The 20,421-nt window shown below is 40.1% G+C and overlaps 1 protein-coding gene across 7 annotated transcripts in view; it reads right to left on the bottom strand.

The window, feature by feature from the left end:
• Positions 1–20,421, bottom strand: part of MSRB3 (methionine sulfoxide reductase B3) — a 178,419-nt gene that overhangs the window by 6,297 nt on the left and 151,701 nt on the right. For all 7 annotated transcript variants that reach the window (XM_072843137.1, XM_072843139.1, XM_072843140.1 and 4 more), the window contains one exon: positions 5,574–5,671. In XM_072843137.1, coding sequence (XP_072699238.1) covers positions 5,574–5,671 — 98 coding nt within the window. The remainder of the gene's footprint in view (positions 1–5,573; positions 5,672–20,421) is intronic.

Genomic DNA, 20,421 nt, shown 5'->3' with positions numbered 1-20,421 from the left:
GCTAGTAAGAGCGGCCGGCATAAATAGACTCCAACTTGGGTAAACCCAGGGATCTGATGGTTTCCTTAAAGATGATTACCAAAAGTTAAGTGATTTATTGGTCTCCCATTTGCTGCAGATGTAGAATTTTGATCTAAAGAAGGAGGAATTCCCCAAGTATTACCAGGAGAGGCTTACTTCTCTGAACTACAGCTTACACCGCGCAACTCTTCCCTTGTTGCACTGAATTTAACTCCTGACAGAGCACTGCTTACCAGGCTCGGCTGGAGGATTAGGGAGACGCTGTCAAACGATTATTCATAGCAGGTAGTGAAATGAGGATAGATGCAGTATATTTTATCACTAGCTGAAAAGTGTGAATGAAATCTTAAAAAGTTCTAACTGCAAATTGGTGGAAAATTGCCATAGCTGGGGAGAAGATACACGTGCCCACTAAGGCAGGCAGATTGAAGGTAAAGAAAGAGATGATGGGAATGTAATTCCTCCTTGAAGAGGTAACTGCCCTCAATTCATCGGGTCGAACAGTAAAAGCAAACAGATATGGTTGCAACAAAAGTCAGGATGGAACGGGGCAACCTATTTCCTCTGCGAGCAGGAATCGAACCAGAAGGCACTGAAGACCCTCCAGCCCCCTCACGAGTTTTCTGCATTGTTGACTTAGCATCAGGTAGTGTGCGAGGTTCCTTACACAGCAATTCTTTCAGAAGGACCTGATTGCACTATTTATCTTAAGAGTGTTGACAGTACTGAATCAATCTTTAACTTTCTCAACAAAATCTTACTAAGATATGTGACTAAAGGAGTCACGGGACACAAGGAAGAACTACTGGGTAGTATAAGGAGGGGTTAGAGTATGTCTCCCAGCACGTTTATAATTCCTACCCAACTAGGGGGCCTAACTCACTGCATAGAATGTCCTACATCACTATTTAAACCAAACAGAAGAAAGAGAAAAAAGAAGAATCCTAAATACTGGAGCAAGACTTAGGAACCGACAGACAGGGAAGAAAAAAAAAAAATGCCAAGCAAGTACTTGGAGCCTACTGGTTTTGTCCATGGAAGCTCAGCTCATTTGGATAAGGTGGCAGGACGAGGGTCGTCATGTGTAGATGCTGCATCTTTACCATAAGGAAAGAAATACTCGGCATAACATGTCCAACTGAGAATGTCTATGAGGTCCCTAACGCATCTAACAGGTTCTTCGTCAGACAAACCACATTGTGGCGATTCAATCTGGACAAAGGACATGCCACGTGAATTCAAAATGTGATCAGAATTTTAGAAAGAAGCGAAGCAGATCTGAATGAAGTTTCCTACTATCCCTTCCTCTCGAAATGATGGGAGAAACTGTGGGTAGGGGAAGAGACACATAAACTGAAAGAGTAGAAGGTTAAAAAAAAAAAAAAAGAGGGATCCCTGGGTGGCGCAGCGGTTTGGCGCCTGCCTTTGGCCCAGGGTGCGATCCTGGAGACCCGGGATCGAATCCCACATCAGGCTCCCGGTGCATGGAGCCTGCTTCTCCCTCTGCCTGTGTCTCTGCCTCTCTCTCTCTCTCTCTCTGTGACTATCATAAATAAATAAAAATTAAAAAAAAAAAAGATAAATGGGTCACGAAAAGTAGCAATAAGAATGAGAAACCAGGAAACGAAATACACGTGGTCACTCTAGTAGGGAGAGCATTTGGTCAGTTATTTTTTTCCAAGTTGAGATAAAAAAGGATGAATGAGAAAATGGAAAAAAAAAAGACTCAAGAAAAATGTAGAACAAAAGGAAAATAAATGTGTGGGTGAAACACAGAACAAAAGAGAAAGAAAGAAAAAAGAAAGAAAGAAAGAAAGAAAGAAAGAAAGAAAGAAAGAAAGAAAGAAAGAAAGAAAGAAAGAAAGAACAAACGATACCTAGCACACTTTAGTGAGCAATTCCTGCTCTGTTGACGTGGACATACCCCACTCTGCCCACAGGGAGAAGAATCCAGCAAACATGACTTTCTTTACTGCTGGAACCCGATTATTTTCCCCGTGGAACTTACTTCACAGAGCACGTATTTTTAGACACGGCTTAATAGAACAAATTTCCCCTCCCTCTTCTCTTTAAATTTAAGACTTTTATTTAAGAAAGAGTCACCATCCGCTTTCCAAATCTGAGTTAATAAAGGTGGCAGGGGAAAAAGCCAGAAGGGATAGGTGAGTGTTAGTTCTTCACCCAACTATTCAGAAAGGGCGGCCCAGAGCACAGTAACAGCCACCTAGGCTTTTGGCCAAAGCGTTGAGAGCTGTACTTGGTTTAGCTTAGTGTCTCTTATATCATGTTGCCTGACTTGGGCAGTTTGTAGGGTTCATTTCTCTTTGGTCACAACAGAACCCCTTCATAATGGTCTTTTCTTGACCGCTACTAATATCATCTCTGCGGTTGGCCCCAAGAAAGGACCAAGTTTTACTCTGTGAATTGAAAGAATCAGTCGCAGAGACCTCAGAGAACAGAACGTTAAGGAAAGTCATTATCTTACGCCTCACTTTTCCTGGCCCTTTTTTATTTGGTTCTCAATGGACTCAATGTTTGAAAGTGGATTCTGAATAAAAAGGAAAGTAGGCGCCATGCAACAGCCTCTAAGGCGGCTTACAACGAAACACAACTGTTGTCTTAAAAGAGGTTTGTTAAGTACCATGTACCTAGGTTATACATTACTAGTATCATCCTACCCGGTTACTTTTCTGTTGGATATTTTAGATTCCGGGGGAGATAATCATAGTTTTTGTGGCAGTTATACAAATCTCGATTAATATTCAATTGAATATTAATTCAATTGCTGAATTGATTCTAAAAGCTGAATCAAAGCTTTTTGATTGAAAAGCTGAATTGAACTAAACCAACTGCTGGAGGTGACAGGATTTTGTTGTTGTTGTTTTAATGTAGACCACTCTTGGTGATCTACTAGCTAAACACCCTAGAGCTCTGGAGCTCAATGCCCAAATTCGAGTTCCAGCTCTGCCACTTAAATCGATGTAGCTTTACACAAGTTGTCATTGTCCTCTTTGTGTTTTAATTTTTACTTTTTTTCAACTGAAAAATAAGAAAGAATGGCAGTGTCTACCTGACAAGGTTATTGAGAGCCTTAACCAGGGCAGCTTTTAAAACTTGCTGGCGTTCAGGCCTCACACAAGCCAAGTCACTGAAAATCTCTGGGGTTGAGACCCAAGATCGGGAAGTTCCACTATCTCACTCAGAGACTCGTATGTGAGAGACAAGAGTGGACCGAAAATATGACCTAGGTAAAATATGAAGTCTGCTTTTCAAGGAGAGAGTGGTCCTCATACTTAGAAGACAGTTAATAAAGATTCGAGCAGAACTCAACGAAATCGAGACCAGAAGAACTGTGGAACAGATCAACAGAACCAGGAGCTGGTTCTTTGAAAGAATTAATAAGATAGATAAACCATTAGCCAGCCTTATTAAAAAGAAGAGAGAGAAGACTCAAATTAATAAAATCATGAATGAGAAAGGAGAGATCACTACCAACACCAAGGAAATACAAACGATTTTAAAAACATATTATGAACAGCTATACGCCAATAAATTAGGCAATCTAGAAGAAATGGACGCATTCCTGGAAAGCCACAAACTACCAAAACTGGAACAGGAAGAAATAGAAAACCTGAACAGGCCAATAACCAGGGAGGAAATTGAAGCAGTCATCAAAAACCTCCCAAGACACAAGAGTCCAGGGCCAGATGGCTTCCCAGGGGAATTTTATCAAACGTTTAAAGAAGAAATCATACCTATTCTCCTAAAGCTGTTTGGAAAGATAGAAAGAGATGGAGTACTTCCAAATTCGTTCTATGAAGCCAGCATCACCTTAATTCCAAAGCCAGACAAAGACCCCACCAAAAAGGAGAATTACAGACCAATATCCCTGATGAACATGGATGCAAAAATTCTCAACAAGATACTGGCCAATAGGATCCAACAGTACATTAAGAAAATTATTCACCATGACCAAGTAGGATTTATCCCTGGGACACAAGGCTGGTTCAACACCCGTAAAACAATCAATGTGATTCATCATATCAGCAAGAGAAAAACCAAGAACCATATGATCCTCTCATTGGATGCAGAGAAAGCATTTGACAAAATACAGCATCCATTCCTGATCAAAACTCTTCAAAGTGTAGGGATAGAGGGAACATTCCTCGACATCTTAAAAGCCATCTATGAAAAGCCCACAGCAAATATCATTCTCAATGGGGAAGCACTAGGAGCCTTTCCCCTAAGATCAGGAACAAGACAGGGATGTCCACTCTCACCACTGCTGTTCAACATAGTACTGGAAGTCCTAGCCTCAGCAATCAGACAACAAAAAGACATTAAAGGCATTCAAATTGGCAAAGAAGAAGTCAAACTCTCCCTCTTCGCCGATGACATGATACTCTACATAGAAAACTCGCCAGCTTTATTTAAAAAAAAGGAAAGCACAAATTCATCAGATGGTTAGGTTTTAACCAATCTCCCTCCCTACTTGGTAGTAAATATACCACCTCCTCCCTAAAAGTCTTGTGCCTGACGAAGGGGGTTAAAGGGCAAGTAGAAGAATGTTGCGGGAGGCCCACGTGGCAATCACTTTGCTATTTCAGCTGCCGGATGGTGCCCCCTTTGCCTCTGATATGCGCAACAGACATCCCCCAACCAACATTTCAGTGCCACAATACTCAGACTCTACATTTCACTTATTTACAGCAGATTAGAACAGGACTACCTCCTGTTCTAAAGGATGGAATGGAATGGAACGTGCAGTTGCTCTAATTCTGTGTAAAGAAGGTTCTGGCTATGTCTCTGAGTTTAAATACAAAAATACCCACAAGTTCAAGTCTTCTAGATTGGGATGACAGATTAACTCTTTCTGTCTCCTCAACACATGCTCATTTTCTCCTGTAGAGCCAGCCCTAATTCGGTTAGAGCAGAGTGATGGGAACTAACTGGAACATCCTTGGAAACTGAGAGAGGTCTGTGCACTGGGAGAAGCAGAGATGGCATTGCCTTATCACGTTTTCTCTCTCTGAGCTCATAAGGCCCACTACTGAACCTCCTCTTCCCACTGCCTTTCTCCAACCTCCCTCCTCATCCACACAGGGAAAGCTGTCTCTGGGGTCTTAACCGACCATCTTTGGATCATTACCATTAGGGGCATTACAGCTGCACAACGGGGGCACAGAACTGCAGGGAGAGGGGGACTTTCCAAACATCAGATTCTACAAAGCCACGTAATGAAAACTTCATACATCCTAAGAACAGCCCATTCCCCACTGTACTCAGTCAGCTGAAGGTGATTTTTCCTATCCATCTTTTTTTTTTTTTTTTTTTTTAATAGTGTTGAAGCCAATGACTGGCATTCTCTTGGACTTGCTTAACACCTGACGACTGGGATCTCATTAAGACTTTACGGAGACTTCCTTGCATTCGTCTGTCCCTTTTGTGACAGTCACATGGCCCTAGTTGCTATATTAGCCAAACAGGAACCCAGGAAGTGTTTGTGGTGCAGAGTGAGCAGCACAGTGGGTTTTGGGGTGAGGTTAACTGACCTGAGAGCAGCTTGTTTCCACCCTGTGCATCCCATAGGAAAAGTCGTCCGTGAATGTGATTGCATCGGAACTGATCACATCGTGGAACGAAGGCCAACCTGGGGCAGGGCAGCATGAGAACAAGACAGAGAGGAGAGAGAGAGAGACAGCCTGTGGTTAGAATATAAATTTAAAGAATTACTAAGCAAAGAATGAAAACCTTTAGGATATGAATCTTGCTGAACTTCTTCAACCTGAAAAAAAAGTCAGAAGCTGAATAACTTCCTCACATTTGGATTACAGTTGCATTGGGAGTTTATGTTTCAAGAAGCCTTCTTAGACCATCTAGTAGTTTTCTACAGCACCCCTGGACTTATAAAGCTCTCTCTTGCCCCTTGGTTTTGTCTCTCATCCTGAGGCACTGGGCACTCATTATGAGTCTTACAGTGTGACATTTTCCAAAACTCAACCCAATTGTTCCTTTTTAAAAAAAAAAAAAGAGATTTATTTTAAAATGAGAGGGGCTGGGGGTGAGTGGGAGGAGGGTCGGGGCAGAGGGAGAGAAATCTTCAAGCCAATTCCCCACTGAGCGTGGAGCCCGACACAGGGCTTGATCCCTGGACCCCAAGGACCTGAACCTAAACCAGGACTCGGGCACTCAACTGACTGAGCCACCCAGCCGCCCCTCCACTCCCCACCCCCACCACCTTTTAAAAATAGATTTATTTATTTTTTAAAGATTTATTTTATTCCAATTCTTCTGGCTGCTAACTTTTCAGTTATTCCAGGCCTCTTTAGGATGCATGCTTTTTCAGTCCTGAGTTTGTATGGTTAAAATATTTTTAAAAATGAGTATTCCGTAGTTTCCATCTTAATCTAATTTCTCCAGACAGGGGTATCTGGAAAGCAGCTTCTATCTATTTTATGGGCAAGAAGCTTGCTCACTTCCTAGAGGAAAGTCATAGAGCAGTATTCTTCAGGCATCTCTAGGGAGCACCTTCTCTGAAATAGCATCTTGTTCCCATTTTCATTTATTCTAATGATTTTTAAAATATGCACACAGCTTTGAGAAACTCAATAATAAGGACCATAAGATTGCACAAATGTTTATGAGTGTACAGTCAGGTTTTACGCTCAGTACTTCTAGGCATGGTTTTACATATTTCCACAAAATTTGTCTGGAGTTACTGAGCTGAAGCCCAAAATGATGGAAGAGGTGTGATGTTGCTGAACTGCTGGTACAATCTTTTTTCTTTTTCAGAAGCCAAATTTATTCCTGTAGAAAGGAGGAAGCCCTTTAAAAACATGGTGCTCTGTGTTAATACACCAACTGAAAGAAAACAGAATGCAGACTTCAACAATATGATTTCCAGTTTCAAACAAAACAAATTAGCTCAGGCCAAGTTTTTATAAGAAACTCCCCCAAGCCCCCATCCCCCGCTATGCAGCAGTATAGCTTTCACAGTCTGTGCTGGATTTAACCCCCCAGAGCTGAGACACTTTCCAATTCCTTGATTTGAGTTCAAGATTGTTGCAAATCACCAGGAAAACCTTAACTTTCTAGGTATAAGATCACATTCCGAAAAAAAAAAAAAAATTATGCCAAGACACACCAGTATTCTTAAGAAAGCTTACCTCTCTTTGTCTTCTAGATTCTAAAGAGAATCTAAACAGACTCTAGGTTATAGTTTTTGGTCTATAATGACTATTTGGCTCATTTAGGTATTCTTTGCTCAATGGCAGAAGTGCCAATGGCTAGGAAAGAGAGGTTTTTTTTTTTTTTTAAGATTTTATTTATTTATTTATGATAGACACACAGAGAGAGAGACAGAGAGAGGCAGAGACACAGGCAGAGGGAGAAGCAGGCTCCATGCAGGAAGCCCGACGTGGGACTCGATCCCTGGACTCCAGGATCGCGCCCTGGGCCAAAGGGAAGTGCCAAACCTCTGAGCCACCCAGGGATCCCCAGAAAGAGAGGTTTAAAGGTTTTTTTTTTTTTTTTTTTTTTTTTATGATAGTCACAGAGAGAGAGAGAGAGAGAGGCAGAGACATAGGCAGAGGGAGAAGCAGGCTCCATGCACCGGGAGCCCGACGTGGGATTCGATCTTGGGTCTCCAGGATCGCGCCGTGGGCCAAAGGCAGGCGCCAAACCGCTGCGCCACCCAGGGATCCCGAAAGAGAGGTTTAAAGGTGATGTCTGGAGACACTGAAAAATAATTTAGCTATGCAAAGAAAGAGAACATTCTATATTTTTAACCTCCCATATTATAACTCATTCAATTGCAGTATATGACAACTAATATGATGGAGGGATGTATTTGATTCAGTAGTAAACAAATAAAGAGGTTTTTTTTTTTTTTTTTTTTTTTTACCATAAAGCTCCCCTCCATCTTGCACACATTTTCCTATTTCTAGAATTCAAGATAGGTGTGTGTGTGCACGCTACCTCTTCATCTTATCTATACTTATCATGTTCTACTTATCATACTGGATTTTTTTTTAAAGATTTTATTTATTTATTCATGAGAGACACGGAGAGAGAGGCAGAGACACAGGCAGAGGGAGAAGCAGGCTCCATGCACCAGGAGCCTGACGTGGGACTCGATCCCGGGTCTCCAGGATCAGGCCCTGGGCTGAAGGCGGCGCTAAACCACTGAGCCACCCAGGCCGCCCTCAAACTGGATCTTTGACTTATTTGTTCTCATGCTTTCTTCTCTGACTAGGTGGTGAGCATTCCGAAGGCAGAGTCCACACAAACAAGAAAATGGGATGGATATTTATGGGACATCACTGAGTTACCACAGGAGACAGAAAATCTAATCAACATCCCTTTTTTACCGACTAGGTTAAGAAATTAGCAATGCTATTTTTTCATTGGAGAATCCAACTTGACTCAATCCAACTTGACTCAAATAATAAACCTCTCTTTATAGGTAGAGTAGCTTATTCTTCACTTAGGATGGTAAATTCATGCAGATCATCTAGGTCACTAACTTAACAAGATTTTTTGTGGGGAGGAGAGGGAGAGGGAGCAGAAAGATGTGGTACTTGCCAACACTACACAGGCAGTGAGTGGCCAAGCCAAAGCTAGAATCTGTGTATTCTGACTTTAGTTTAGAACTCCCTTCTCATGGTCCACTTTCTTCCTCAATAGAAGGCCAAGACATACTGTTGGTGGGAATGTGAACTGGTGCAGCCACTCTGGAAAACTGTGTGGAGGTTCCTCAAAGAGTTAAAAATAGACCTGCCCTACGACCCAGCAATTGCACTGCTGGGGATTTATCCCAAAGATTCAGATGCAGTGAAATGCCGAGACACCTGCACCCCAATGTTTCTAGCAGCAATGTCCACAATAGCCAAACTGTGGAAGGAGCCTCGGTGTCCATCGAAAGATGATGGATAAAGAAGATGTGGTCTATGTATACAATGGACTATTCCCCAGCCATTAGAAACGACAAATACCCACCATTTGCTTCAACATGGATGGAACTGGAGGGTGTTATGCTGAGTGAAGTAAGTCAATCGGAGAAGGACAAACAGTATATGTTCTCATTCATTTGGGGAATATAAATAATAGTGAAAGGGAATATAAGGGAAGGGAGAAGAAATGTGTGGGAAATATCAGAAAGGGAGACAGAACGTAAAGACTCCTAACTCTGGGAAACGAACTAGGGGTGGTGGAAGGGGAGGAGGGCGGGGGGGTGGGGGTGAATAGGTGACGGGCACTGAGGGGGGCACTTGACGGGATGAGCACTGGGTGTTATTCTGTATGTTGGTAAATTGAACACCAATAAAAAATAAATTTATTTAAAAAAAAAAAAAGAGGGGAATCCCTGGGTGGCTCAGCAGTTTAGCGCCTGCCTTTGGCCCAGGGTGTGATCCTGGAGTCCCGGGATCGAGTCCCACATCGGGCTCCCGGCACGGAGCCTGCTTCTCCCTCTGTCTCTGCCTCCTCTCTCTCTCTCTGTCTATCATGAATGAATAAATAAATAAAATCTTTAAAAAAAAATTTTTTTAAATAAAAAAAAAAAAAAGAAGGCCAAGACATCATTCGTTTCAATAATCAAACAGGAAGGAAATTGCAGGTTTTAAGAAATATGTTTAGTGCCACGTCTGGATTGGTTAGGAGCCACCTTGTTACACTCATGAGCTTCTAAGTGGAAGCAGATAATGAAAGAATACTAAACAATACTGATTCTCTCACCAACAACCAAACTGTTCAAAGAGAAAGTTCAAGAATAATGACATAAATAATGCAATCTAGTTTGGGGCATGGATGATTTTTTACTCATTTATGTAAAATAACCACAAATACTTAGAAGCTCACTTTAGGTAATAATATTGAGAAAACTATCAGTTCTATTCCGGGTTTCTTCATTCTAATTCTTTGCTAACAATTGTGAATCATTGCCTATTAAAAATTTTGGGGAGGGGAGGGAACCACTTTCAAATGAGCTATCAAACCACACAGCTATACATTTTGTCTCCATGAATTAAATATGTATAGAATTTTCCAGAAGACTACATTCAAGAGTAGACAAGGATGAGGTATAGTGACACGGAGTAGGTAAGGGTTCTCAAAAGATTTCAATGTTTCTGGGAAATCCGTTGACACTTCAATAGTTTATTAGTTGTTTCCCATGGCGTTCTTTAAATATCATTAGAGACAGTAAAACAAAACAAAACAAATAAAAAACCAAACGAACAGAAAAATACCTCTTCAAAACTCCCCAAAATTCAGGGTGTCTCTGTGCAGTAGGAGAAATGCAGTTTTCAAGATGGAATATTTGATATGTCATCCAAATCTTAATTAGTGGAGATTGACAAGGACAACCATGTTGAAGACTATAAATAAACCCGTGTGATGGAAGACATTTCACAAGAAGATCATGGCCAACTTCCATAAGGTTAATAACACGGGAGAACACTGAATTCTTTCTCTAGGTCTCCCAGAAAAAGCTGAAGGAGAATCCATCAGAAAAGTGAGTCTTTATTGACAATCAAACTAAGAAGGACCTTCACCCAAGAATAAATTGTCTCATGGCAAAGAAGCCACAGGGATGACAGCACTTTGAAAGCGGAATTCCCTCATCATGTGAAAGTATTTAAAGGAGGAACTCTTCACTGCTGCAAAAATCCTCAAAGGAAACCCTGCCCCCACTCCTAATAATAAGGAAAGTGCTTCAAAGGGTGATAGGCAAGACTGAAGCAATCTGGGTCTTGTTGAGAAAATTATCTTGAGCAAAAGGGGGAGGGGGATGTGTTTATGTCAGTTTTGACATTAAAGAAAGATCATCCATCCTCCTTTCTCTAGGATTTCCCTTTTGGTCTTCTCATCTAACAAAACATTATTTGTTTTGGATGCATTCCATGCACTTTTTAAAAGAACAGTCATTCGAAAACCTGTATAAACAGACTTGGCTCACCCCACCCCCAAAACGTCCCTTTGTTTCTATTTGATGAGGTTGGATTTGGGTGTATTATCATTTTATTTCAAAAAATACAAACTGTATTTTTTAGATATTAGCCTGTTGTTATCAAGAATGTCTTATGTTCAGCGAATAGCTTCTCCTCTCTAGACAGCATCTAAGTACAGGTAGCACAACTAAAGAAACCAAGTTGGACTGTTGGCAGTCCCGCTTCAGTGTGACCCAAACATCAGTGTGACCCACACTAATCTGCAGACATAGCTTGACAGTACTGGCATACTGGGAAGCAAATCCAGGCTGTGTTCATTTACATCTCAAATACAAGAGCAAGAGATTCGGTTTGTTAATAGTAATTCTGTGGTGCTTGCTACCATCTACACTAGGGTGGATTTTTGTTTTAGATTGCAGTAAGAAGAATATTCCTCCTCACTCAGAATGTGGCTTACTAAAGCTGCTCAGAGTCTCCTCGAACCCATCACTGAAGAGTGACATAGCAAGTGGTGTTCTGGTGACAAACTTTAAATGTTTCATTCCAACTGCCTCCTGAGAAAAACCTGCTCATCTCTCTATCCCAACCTTTTCCTCCCTCCTTTCAAAAATCTTTGAAACAGGTTGTTAAAACCAGCAACAGATTATAAACAAGTTGAAGCCAATTCCATCTGTACTACATCTAGAAAATGTGGCCCTTTCTCCCCTACTCTTAATTTAACAAGGATTGCTCTACAGCTGCCACGTTCCCTGGATCTTCCCCCAAACCCCCAAACAAAAATGAGAGGCCCCAGTATGTTAGCTACATGACCCATCAGTAGAACACGGCACAAACTACCCGTGACCAAGAATTCATTAAGTTCAAACGGAATTAAAAATATTTTATTATCTTCAAACGCAGAATCAGTTTGAGCACAATGAATCCCAGTTGGGCTTGGGTGATGGTTTAATAATGATAAATATTTGAGCATGGTTTTAGTGAGACACACTGGGTATTTACAGATCTGCGGTTTTCTGTATGTACCAACTCTCAGAGTTCTACACTTCTAGGACTGTATTTCAGAATTTGTAGTGTTTAGCATCTCCAAAGCCAGAATCTGTTAACCTCGCTGACCACAATTTACCTTATTAGATACCTCATCCCAAATAACACTTTATGAAGACCCCCTGCTAACAAACAAGGGTCATTTGAAGTTTAGGGCTCTGATTCTTGCCCAGTTATTCACTGAGATTGACACTCCAAGCCTTAAGCTTTCATTTCATTTTAAAAAGATAATCCTCTATTCCCCTTCAAAGACCCACAAGTTTAAGCAGGAATCAACAGAACAGAATATTTCCAACACCATTTCCACAGATATAGAAATTCCCACCATTGGACAGTACTGTCTTGACATTAAAAATCAATGAAGACTGTCAACGATGAAGACTAAGTATTCACACTTCCATTAATCTCCATTAATCTCCCTTCCCTTCCCCCTTGCAATTTTGGATAGTTCTGTTCTTTTTAATTCTTTTAAAACTTTGTTTGGTAATATCTACCTCTTGAACCAGAACATAAATTCGATAAGAGCGGGGAGTTGGCCAGTTTTGTCCACTAATGTATTGCCAATCATCTAAAACAGAGCCTACGACATAAGAGGTGCTGCAAAAACTGTCTGATGGATGAACAAATGAATGCATGACTATCCTACAGCTTAATATCCTCGGCCTCTTCAGTCTGTAAGACAGCCTTGGCACCCTGATCCTCCTCCTGCCTACTCTTTTCCCTCATTTCAATGCCCAACCTTAATGAAATCTTCCACGCTTTTCTACAGGTTGATCCTAAGAGTTGAAAACTAGTAAACAGCATTAGTATGATTATGGCTGTACACATGTTGCTGACTGCACAGCTAAAAAGTGCTGGGATTAAAAAAAAAAAAGTGCTGGGATTATATCTCCTTCTCCAATGGTCCAACTGGCATAACCCCAGGCTGTTGAAAGTCAGACAGATTTTCCTTCTTTTACACTGCATCACTCTTAAAAAGCCCATTTTTTTTGTTTGGATCATGACTTTCTTATGCAATTGTACTAATTTGCTCTATGATTCAACATTTTAGTTTGCAAATTTTAATTACAAATATGCAAAAATACGTAGGGTACATAGGCATCTGTGTTTTAACAGATATTAACTACCCAAATGTAACAGGTAATATTTTTTTCTCGATTTGCTTCAGATTCTTCTTTTTCTAACAAAATAAAATGTTACAGTCCCAGCCAGATCTGCCTCCAGCCTTCTCCCCTACTCCTACACTTCCTGGTGCCCCAGAGATAATTGTTTACGCACCATTCCCACACTTCTTTTGATTCATTTTCTACATAGATCTACATCCATAAACAATATGTAATTTCTTTAATGTTAAAAATGCACATTGCATGGTAGGTATATTCTGACAACATTTCCCTCCCACGTTATCCTGGTCTCTAAGCCTTATTGGTCTTTTTTTATAGCATTATCTTATTTTAGAAATGAAACATTTCAAGTATCAAGAATATGAGCCAGAGAGTTGTTTTATTTTGCTTTTTCTATTATTCTCTAGAAGATCCCTGCTTCTTCTGGTGCAACTGTTCCCTTTTCCTTCTTTTTTATCTTTCATGCTCTTGGCTTTCTTTGTTCAACCTTTCTTTGTTCAATTTCAGAATGGAAGTGTGGGGCAGTTGTCCCCTGCAGCTGCTGTGGGCTTGCTCTGCTGTCAGGTACAGCATGGGTTTGTTCCTCCCTAGGTCTCAACTCCCAACAGCAGAGCTGATGGTGAGCCCTGGGAACGCTGTCAGCACCTGCTGCGGGACAAACTCTGTCTCCGGGGTCCCGGGATACCTGGCTGGGGAATGGCTCCTTCTGGAACACCTCCCTTGCAGCCCCAGTTCTCCTACAGGGAGTTTAACATCTTTGGAGAGCTGCCTGCCAGGTATTTTTTCTCCCCCGTGGCTAACTGATGATCTGTCATTCTGAGTAGGAAAATGAGGAAGCTGTAAAACTGGTCTCGCTGTTCCTCAGACTTTCAGATACACACCTTGTTGTCAACCCCCCATTTTGCTCTTGACAATTCTGCTCTCTGAGCCTTCTCAGAATTCTGCTGGGCATCGTGGCAATGACTCCTGTAGGTGTTTTGGGCTGCTGCTTTCTTTAACCAGCCATACCCAGTAACCTATTTTTTTCTTGGAAAAATTGGCTAAAATCTCTGGTCTGCTCAACACCCCCTGCCCCACTCCCATTCTCTTTGTGGTGGGGTTCTTCTCTTCCGCCTCTCTTCCTCCTCCTCTTTCTTGTTTCCTTACTCTGGCTTTAAAGGGTTCTCTCAGGAGAGAGAGAAACAAACATGCATGCTCAGGCTATCATCTTGAACAAGAAGCCGAGATTTCTTTTTAATAAGCTGCAGATTTTAGTCTCTTGATCTAATATTTTATGGGAAGAAGCAATGGATTTCAGGCATCATAATTTCTCTACTAACCACAATTATATTATTTTTTGCCTTGCTGATAAGACCCCAAAAATCAATGTAATGTTTAGGAGCTTTAAGTGGCTCAGATTTGACTCTATCTATAAAGTTATTCTGGGGCTAACTGCATGAGCCTATGACATCTGCAGAGAGCCCTGAGTTAGAACCACAGCAGGCCAGACTCATCTTCTCCCGGAATTGGTTCGGTGGAAAAACTTTTCAACTCTGTATTTGATCATTCAGTATGGCATGAGGACTCATTGTATCTCTGCCCTCCTGCCACTGCAAATATAAGGACAAATATCCCCCTATATGCTGATGACACAATTTCATTACTGCAAACAAGCAGGAAGTCTCAGGAGGCAAACTATGCCTGTCAAGAAAATGGTTTAATGGCAATTCAGACAAAAAGAAAAACACTGGTTTTGGCAAACATGCTCCTCCCATGCTTCATACAGCTTTATTAAGCAGTCCCTCAAATAAAAATAATACTTAAGATACTTGAAAAGGAGTTTAAAAAAAAAAAAGAAAAGCAGGGAGTTTATAATACATAATAGCCTAGATCTATAGACTCTAAAAATTCATGAAGATAAAGAAAATGCTAGAGTGCAACATACTCTTCATGCATTCGTTTTATTTTGGTTTCTAATTACCTTACTTTTTCCTCTTGTCAAGTAACCCCACAGTTCTAAGTGGTGGTGGCATTTTGGATGTCAGGGTCATGTGGAATGGCATGATGACTGGGGACCACCTGAGGCAGACTAGTAACATGATCAGACTGGTGCTTTAGGAAGGTGGCTCCGGAAGAAGGCTGGAGCGTGGGGGATAAAAGGATGAAAACAGGCCCACCAAGTGGAAGACTGTACGTGGGAACAGAAGTGATGAAGTTCTAAATGGAGGCACTCGCAATGGGACTGGAGAGCAGGGGGTTGATTAGAGAGAGATTAAGTGGTCAGAATTCATTGCTTGTGGTGGTACCTGGTGGCGAGTGAAGGAGAAGGGTAGGGTCGAATTACTACTAGGTTTCCAGCTTGTCTGCCTAGCTGGATCATGCTAGTTATACACGTTTTTCAGGGAAAATAATAAAATCAGTTTAGTGTGGAACTCTCTAGGAGGCAGAGGGATATGTGGGCTCCGAAGTGAGATCCTGGCTAAGATACAGATGTGAAAGTCATCAGAGCATGGAAAACAGTACGGTTATGGATGAGGCTATGTAGAAGGCAAATGTAACGGGAGTGGAGAACCAGACAGGTATTTAAAAGGTGCGCTGAGGAATGAGTCAGTGAAGGAAAATAAAAGAGAGCATTTCAAGAAATAGGAGGGGGATGAGGGAAGCAGGGCAGAGTCAGATAATGGAAAACTGTTAAAGGTTGGAGGACAGTCAGCAGTCACATAATCTACAGAAAGGACAAGTCAAAGAAGACCCGAGAGAAGACTGATAAACTCAACAACTGGGCAGTCTGGTGGACTTTAGGACGAGCCATTTCAGTGCAATGACACAGGCCAAACTCTGTGGGGCTGAAAAGCATATGTGAAGTGGAGCAACTAAGCAAAGAAGCATGGCAGGGAGGAAGGTTTAGCAGGTGACAACAGGCAGGAGAGCATAATGATATTTATGCTAACATGCCTGGATACTGGGGCTCCCTCCCACTGATTCCACCTTTCTCTGTTTTCTAAAGTGTTTAACATTTTTACAGTATTTTCTAATGGAATTTTCACAATAAAGTGGAAATTACGAAAATTATAAGTACATAGAAATAAATTTAAAAATTTTTTCATGGTACTATGACATATACAAATGTTAAGCATTACTCTAATGCTCCTTAAGATAGAAGCCATATTTGAAGAAAGACTCAAATAAAATTCCATCCCTAGAATCTCGTTTATCTTTAGTCTGTGTAAGTTGTTCATTGCCGTTCCCATTGTCTTTTTTTTTTAATAATAAATTTATTTTTTATTGGTGTTCAATTTGCCAACATACAGAATAACACCCAGTGCTCTTTTAATCTACCAAACTGAGAGTCCTGAGTGTAATATCCTACCTGGCCGTGGTAATCTGTTCTGCATTTTGGCACAAAGTAGGCGCTCAATAAATATGATTAAACAAATGAATCCAGGACTTTAACTCTAGGTCAAGTTCCTCTGTCAAACATGTTCACAGCACCCAATATTTCCCCTTCAAAGCACGTATCACAGTTTGTAGTTTCTTATTTAGAAACTTTTGAGTAATGTCTGCTTCTTTCCCTACGCTCCCCAAGACCATGATGGCTTTGCTTACTACTATATCTTCAACACGTCACTGAATTAATCAATAAAGAATATATCATATTTCATTATGCAACAATAGAACTGCATTTCATTAGAAGATTATCACTTAGCTTAGATACACTGATAACTAGGCCGATCAAAGGAATTTTTAAAAGATAGGCAAAGAATTTCTACTATTTTGCTTCAAGCAATTTTTTTACAAATATCAAATTTAATATAATGTTTCTTTTCCTGCCTATCAGAAATAGTGCATTTCTTTAAACTGATTATTAGTAATTTCTTCTGTACAAACCACGTAGCCCTATCACCCATAATCATTTCAGGCATTTGAATCCACTGAAGGACAGTATGACCAGAGACTATCAAGAATACCGAGATGTCCTTTGGGCAGTGTGAACATCTGGTATCTATTCTCTTTGGAGATTAATAATGTAGCTGTACTGCAGCAGGCTTTACTAATTCCTTTGAGCCCTGCACAGCATTTTTAAATGGTTCCAAACACACAAGATCTCTAATTGGTATGGATTTCATCCACAGTTTTCTTGCAATCTCAAAATATCTCAGAAACTCCTAAGCAGGAATTGACAGGGGCAAGCTTCCCCGTCTCCCTTTGAGGAGGCAGATATTAATAATTTTTTTTTCAGGTTCAATAAAATTACTGAACTCAAACCATTTCAACCAAAAATCTGAGGAAGGGGACTTTATTTTCCCTGGCCTGAACACTGTCTCTTGCTACTTTAAATCATAGTTAATGTTTTAAAAAGTGTATCTTACACATAAGTCAGTTGTAGACTTTTAGCATCAAAGGATCTGAGCAACATCACATGTAACGACCTGACCTTTGGCTATAATTTCTAAGTGCCATTAAAAAATGTCTCTCATACTGGTTTTAAATTTAGTGTTGACCTAGTAACCTTGATCCAAAAACATTCAACTTTAGATGATTATTTTATTTTGCTTCCAAAAGCTCTTCAGTCTAGTGAGGCATCCATTAGGAAGCTGCACAGAGAGTTGAGTTTGCTCAGAATTTATTAGCTACATCGAACAGGAAGATGGTGATTTGGGTTGCTTGCTGAGTGAAGATTATTTACTGTGCTTAACTGACCTTAAGAATACCAGGAGGGATACAGGATGAGGGGAATTCAAAGAAATACAGATTCTATTCTCCACGACATGCAAGCCAGACCAACAGTGAAATAATGTTCCATTCAGATGCAGTCCTGAATTAAGTCTATTCACTACCTGGCATCATTTGGGACTAACTATCACTTGCATTCTTAGTTGGGTGCCTTTCAAAAAATTCAAAGACCTTCTCTCTTAAACATATGCGCCTGATGAACACACAAGATTACTTCTTCTTAGGGAGTTAAGTGCTAAAATTCTTTTACTTATCTAATTTTCCTCCTGATACTTTTCTCTAACTGAAATCTGTCTACATTTCCGAATAGACTTGAGATTGTTATTCTATTAAATGCTTTTAAGTGCTACGATCTGAATAAAACACTTCCTTGTGCTCATAAATGTGTGATCCTTCACTGGTCTACATAACCTTTTTATGATGGATCAGAACGCAGTTCGCCTACTACGATTTAAATTTCTGACAACTCATCTTGAAAAAAATATTTTGAAACAGAACAGATTACTCAGAAAACACAAATATTTTACAACAAAATCATTGCTTCATTGTTTAACAAATTGTTGAACAAAACAGCAAGAGATGTCTTGTCCTTGTACCACACACATGGCAAAGTTGAAGCAATATATTAAACACTGTACATTCTGTAACATATTAAAATTTTTAAATAAATTCCATCAAAAAGGTAAGAAGCAAACTACATCAAACCAAGGCATGTTCTGATAACTATTTGTTCTTTTTAAAGTCCTTTAAGGAAATCTTTTGCTGACACTCAATTCCCATTCCTCTGCTCTTCTTTTGCATGTATTTAATCACATTCTAGTACACTATAACTTACTGTTTCTAAATTTTTCTGTTTATTGTCTATATTCCCCCAACGATGTAAGCTCCACATGGGCAGAGACAATTCTTTTGTTCCTGATGCATTCGATGGTCCCACAAGGCTACCTAGCATTTAATAAATTTTGGTTGAATGAATTTTCTATATACATTCTTGTTACCTTGGAAATCTGGGATTTAAAAACAATCCTTGCTTTTGTTTTCAAAATACACGGTCACAAAAGACTTTGTTACAGAATTATTTATAGAATCCCTAGGTTACCTACTAATATTTATTAAAGATTTTGGCACCTGGCTGACAGTCTTCTCTCTACCCAAAATTCCTCCCTACATTCTAAGGACCTTCTAAGGTAATCCCCTTAATATTCCTCATATCAACAGCTCTTTGAGGTGACATTAAACCATTCTATGGAGCCAAGGTCCTGTATCAAGCAAGACCCACAAGTGGCCTTGGTGATTCAATTTTTTAAAAATATATTTTATTTATTTATTTGAAAGAGGGAGAGAACACCATCATGAGGAGCAGCAGAGGCAGAGAAAGAAGCAGGCTCCCCTCTGAGCAGGGAGCCTGATGCATCACTGGGTCCCAGGACCCTGAGATCATGACCTGAGCCGAAGCAGACACTTAACCAACTGAGCCTCCCAGGTGCCCCTGCAAGGTGCCCCTTTTGAATCAAAGCCATTCAAAAGTTTCAATGGTTTTGATTCTGACCACTGGTAAGTAAACTTAATGCATTAAAAATCAGGTTGTCATCACATGAAGAAAGTTGAACTTCAGACGGATGAAATCGGCTGGAGTAGGATAGTACTGCACACATATTTTAATTTGACCCTGTACAACCATGACAAAAAAACAAAAACAAAACAAATGAGTAAAATTCCATAGAGGTCTAAGTACATCCACAGTATATTCCATGGCCACAGGTTGACATACCTGTCAGTTGTGCAGCAATATTCAAATCTTACCCCTCTCCAAACCACTTGTAAATGAAGCAAGGTGCAGATATATGACTTAGCTACTTAGTATTGAGTAGGCACTAAATAAATGTTTGTTGAATAAGTGAACCAAATTGGGGCTGAAGAAAGTATTAACAAAAATTGTGAAAATGATATCACAATAAATCAATGTCTCTGTTTCAGACACTGGGATCACCTCTCAAGTATTTATTATTCCTTCATTGCTATAGACCAGAGTATAGCACTCAATGGATTACTATCTCTTGGTAATAGGTCATGGACACCCATGTGATTTCTTTGATCTTTTCTAGTTTGAATAGCTTAAAATCTTGGAAGGCATGGTCAGCATCCATAAAGTACCCTAGCACTGTAGAAGCAGTATATAGTCTCCTTTTATTTAGATATTTGGCCCCCTTTTAGTATACGAGAAAAAAATTTTAAGTCTCAATCATGTATTATTAAAATCATGATCTTAAAAGCTGGGTGAAAATTAATTTTTAATTACATATCTCATATTAGAAAACTCCCTTAGGAGAAATCTCTTGGGGGAATTTTGCCAAGGTCTAGTGCTACATAAAAGATTTTTAAAAATCATGTGCTTTGACTTAAGGTGTAAATCAAGAACCAATATAATAGCTCTTTGGTCTTTAACAGTTTTTATTTTTAATTTTTGTGTGTTTTATTTGTAATATTTCTCCCACACAAGAAGTTTTTACCTCCCATTTGTTCTCAACTTTTTATTCGGTTCCAGGTATTGCCCCGAGGTTCTGGCTTGC

The sequence above is a fragment of the Canis lupus genome, chromosome 11 (genome assembly GCF_048164855.1).
Source record: "Canis lupus baileyi chromosome 11, mCanLup2.hap1, whole genome shotgun sequence".
NCBI classification, from domain to species: Eukaryota; Metazoa; Chordata; class Mammalia; order Carnivora; family Canidae; genus Canis; species Canis lupus.
This window is presented reverse-complemented; position numbering and strand designations above follow the sequence as displayed.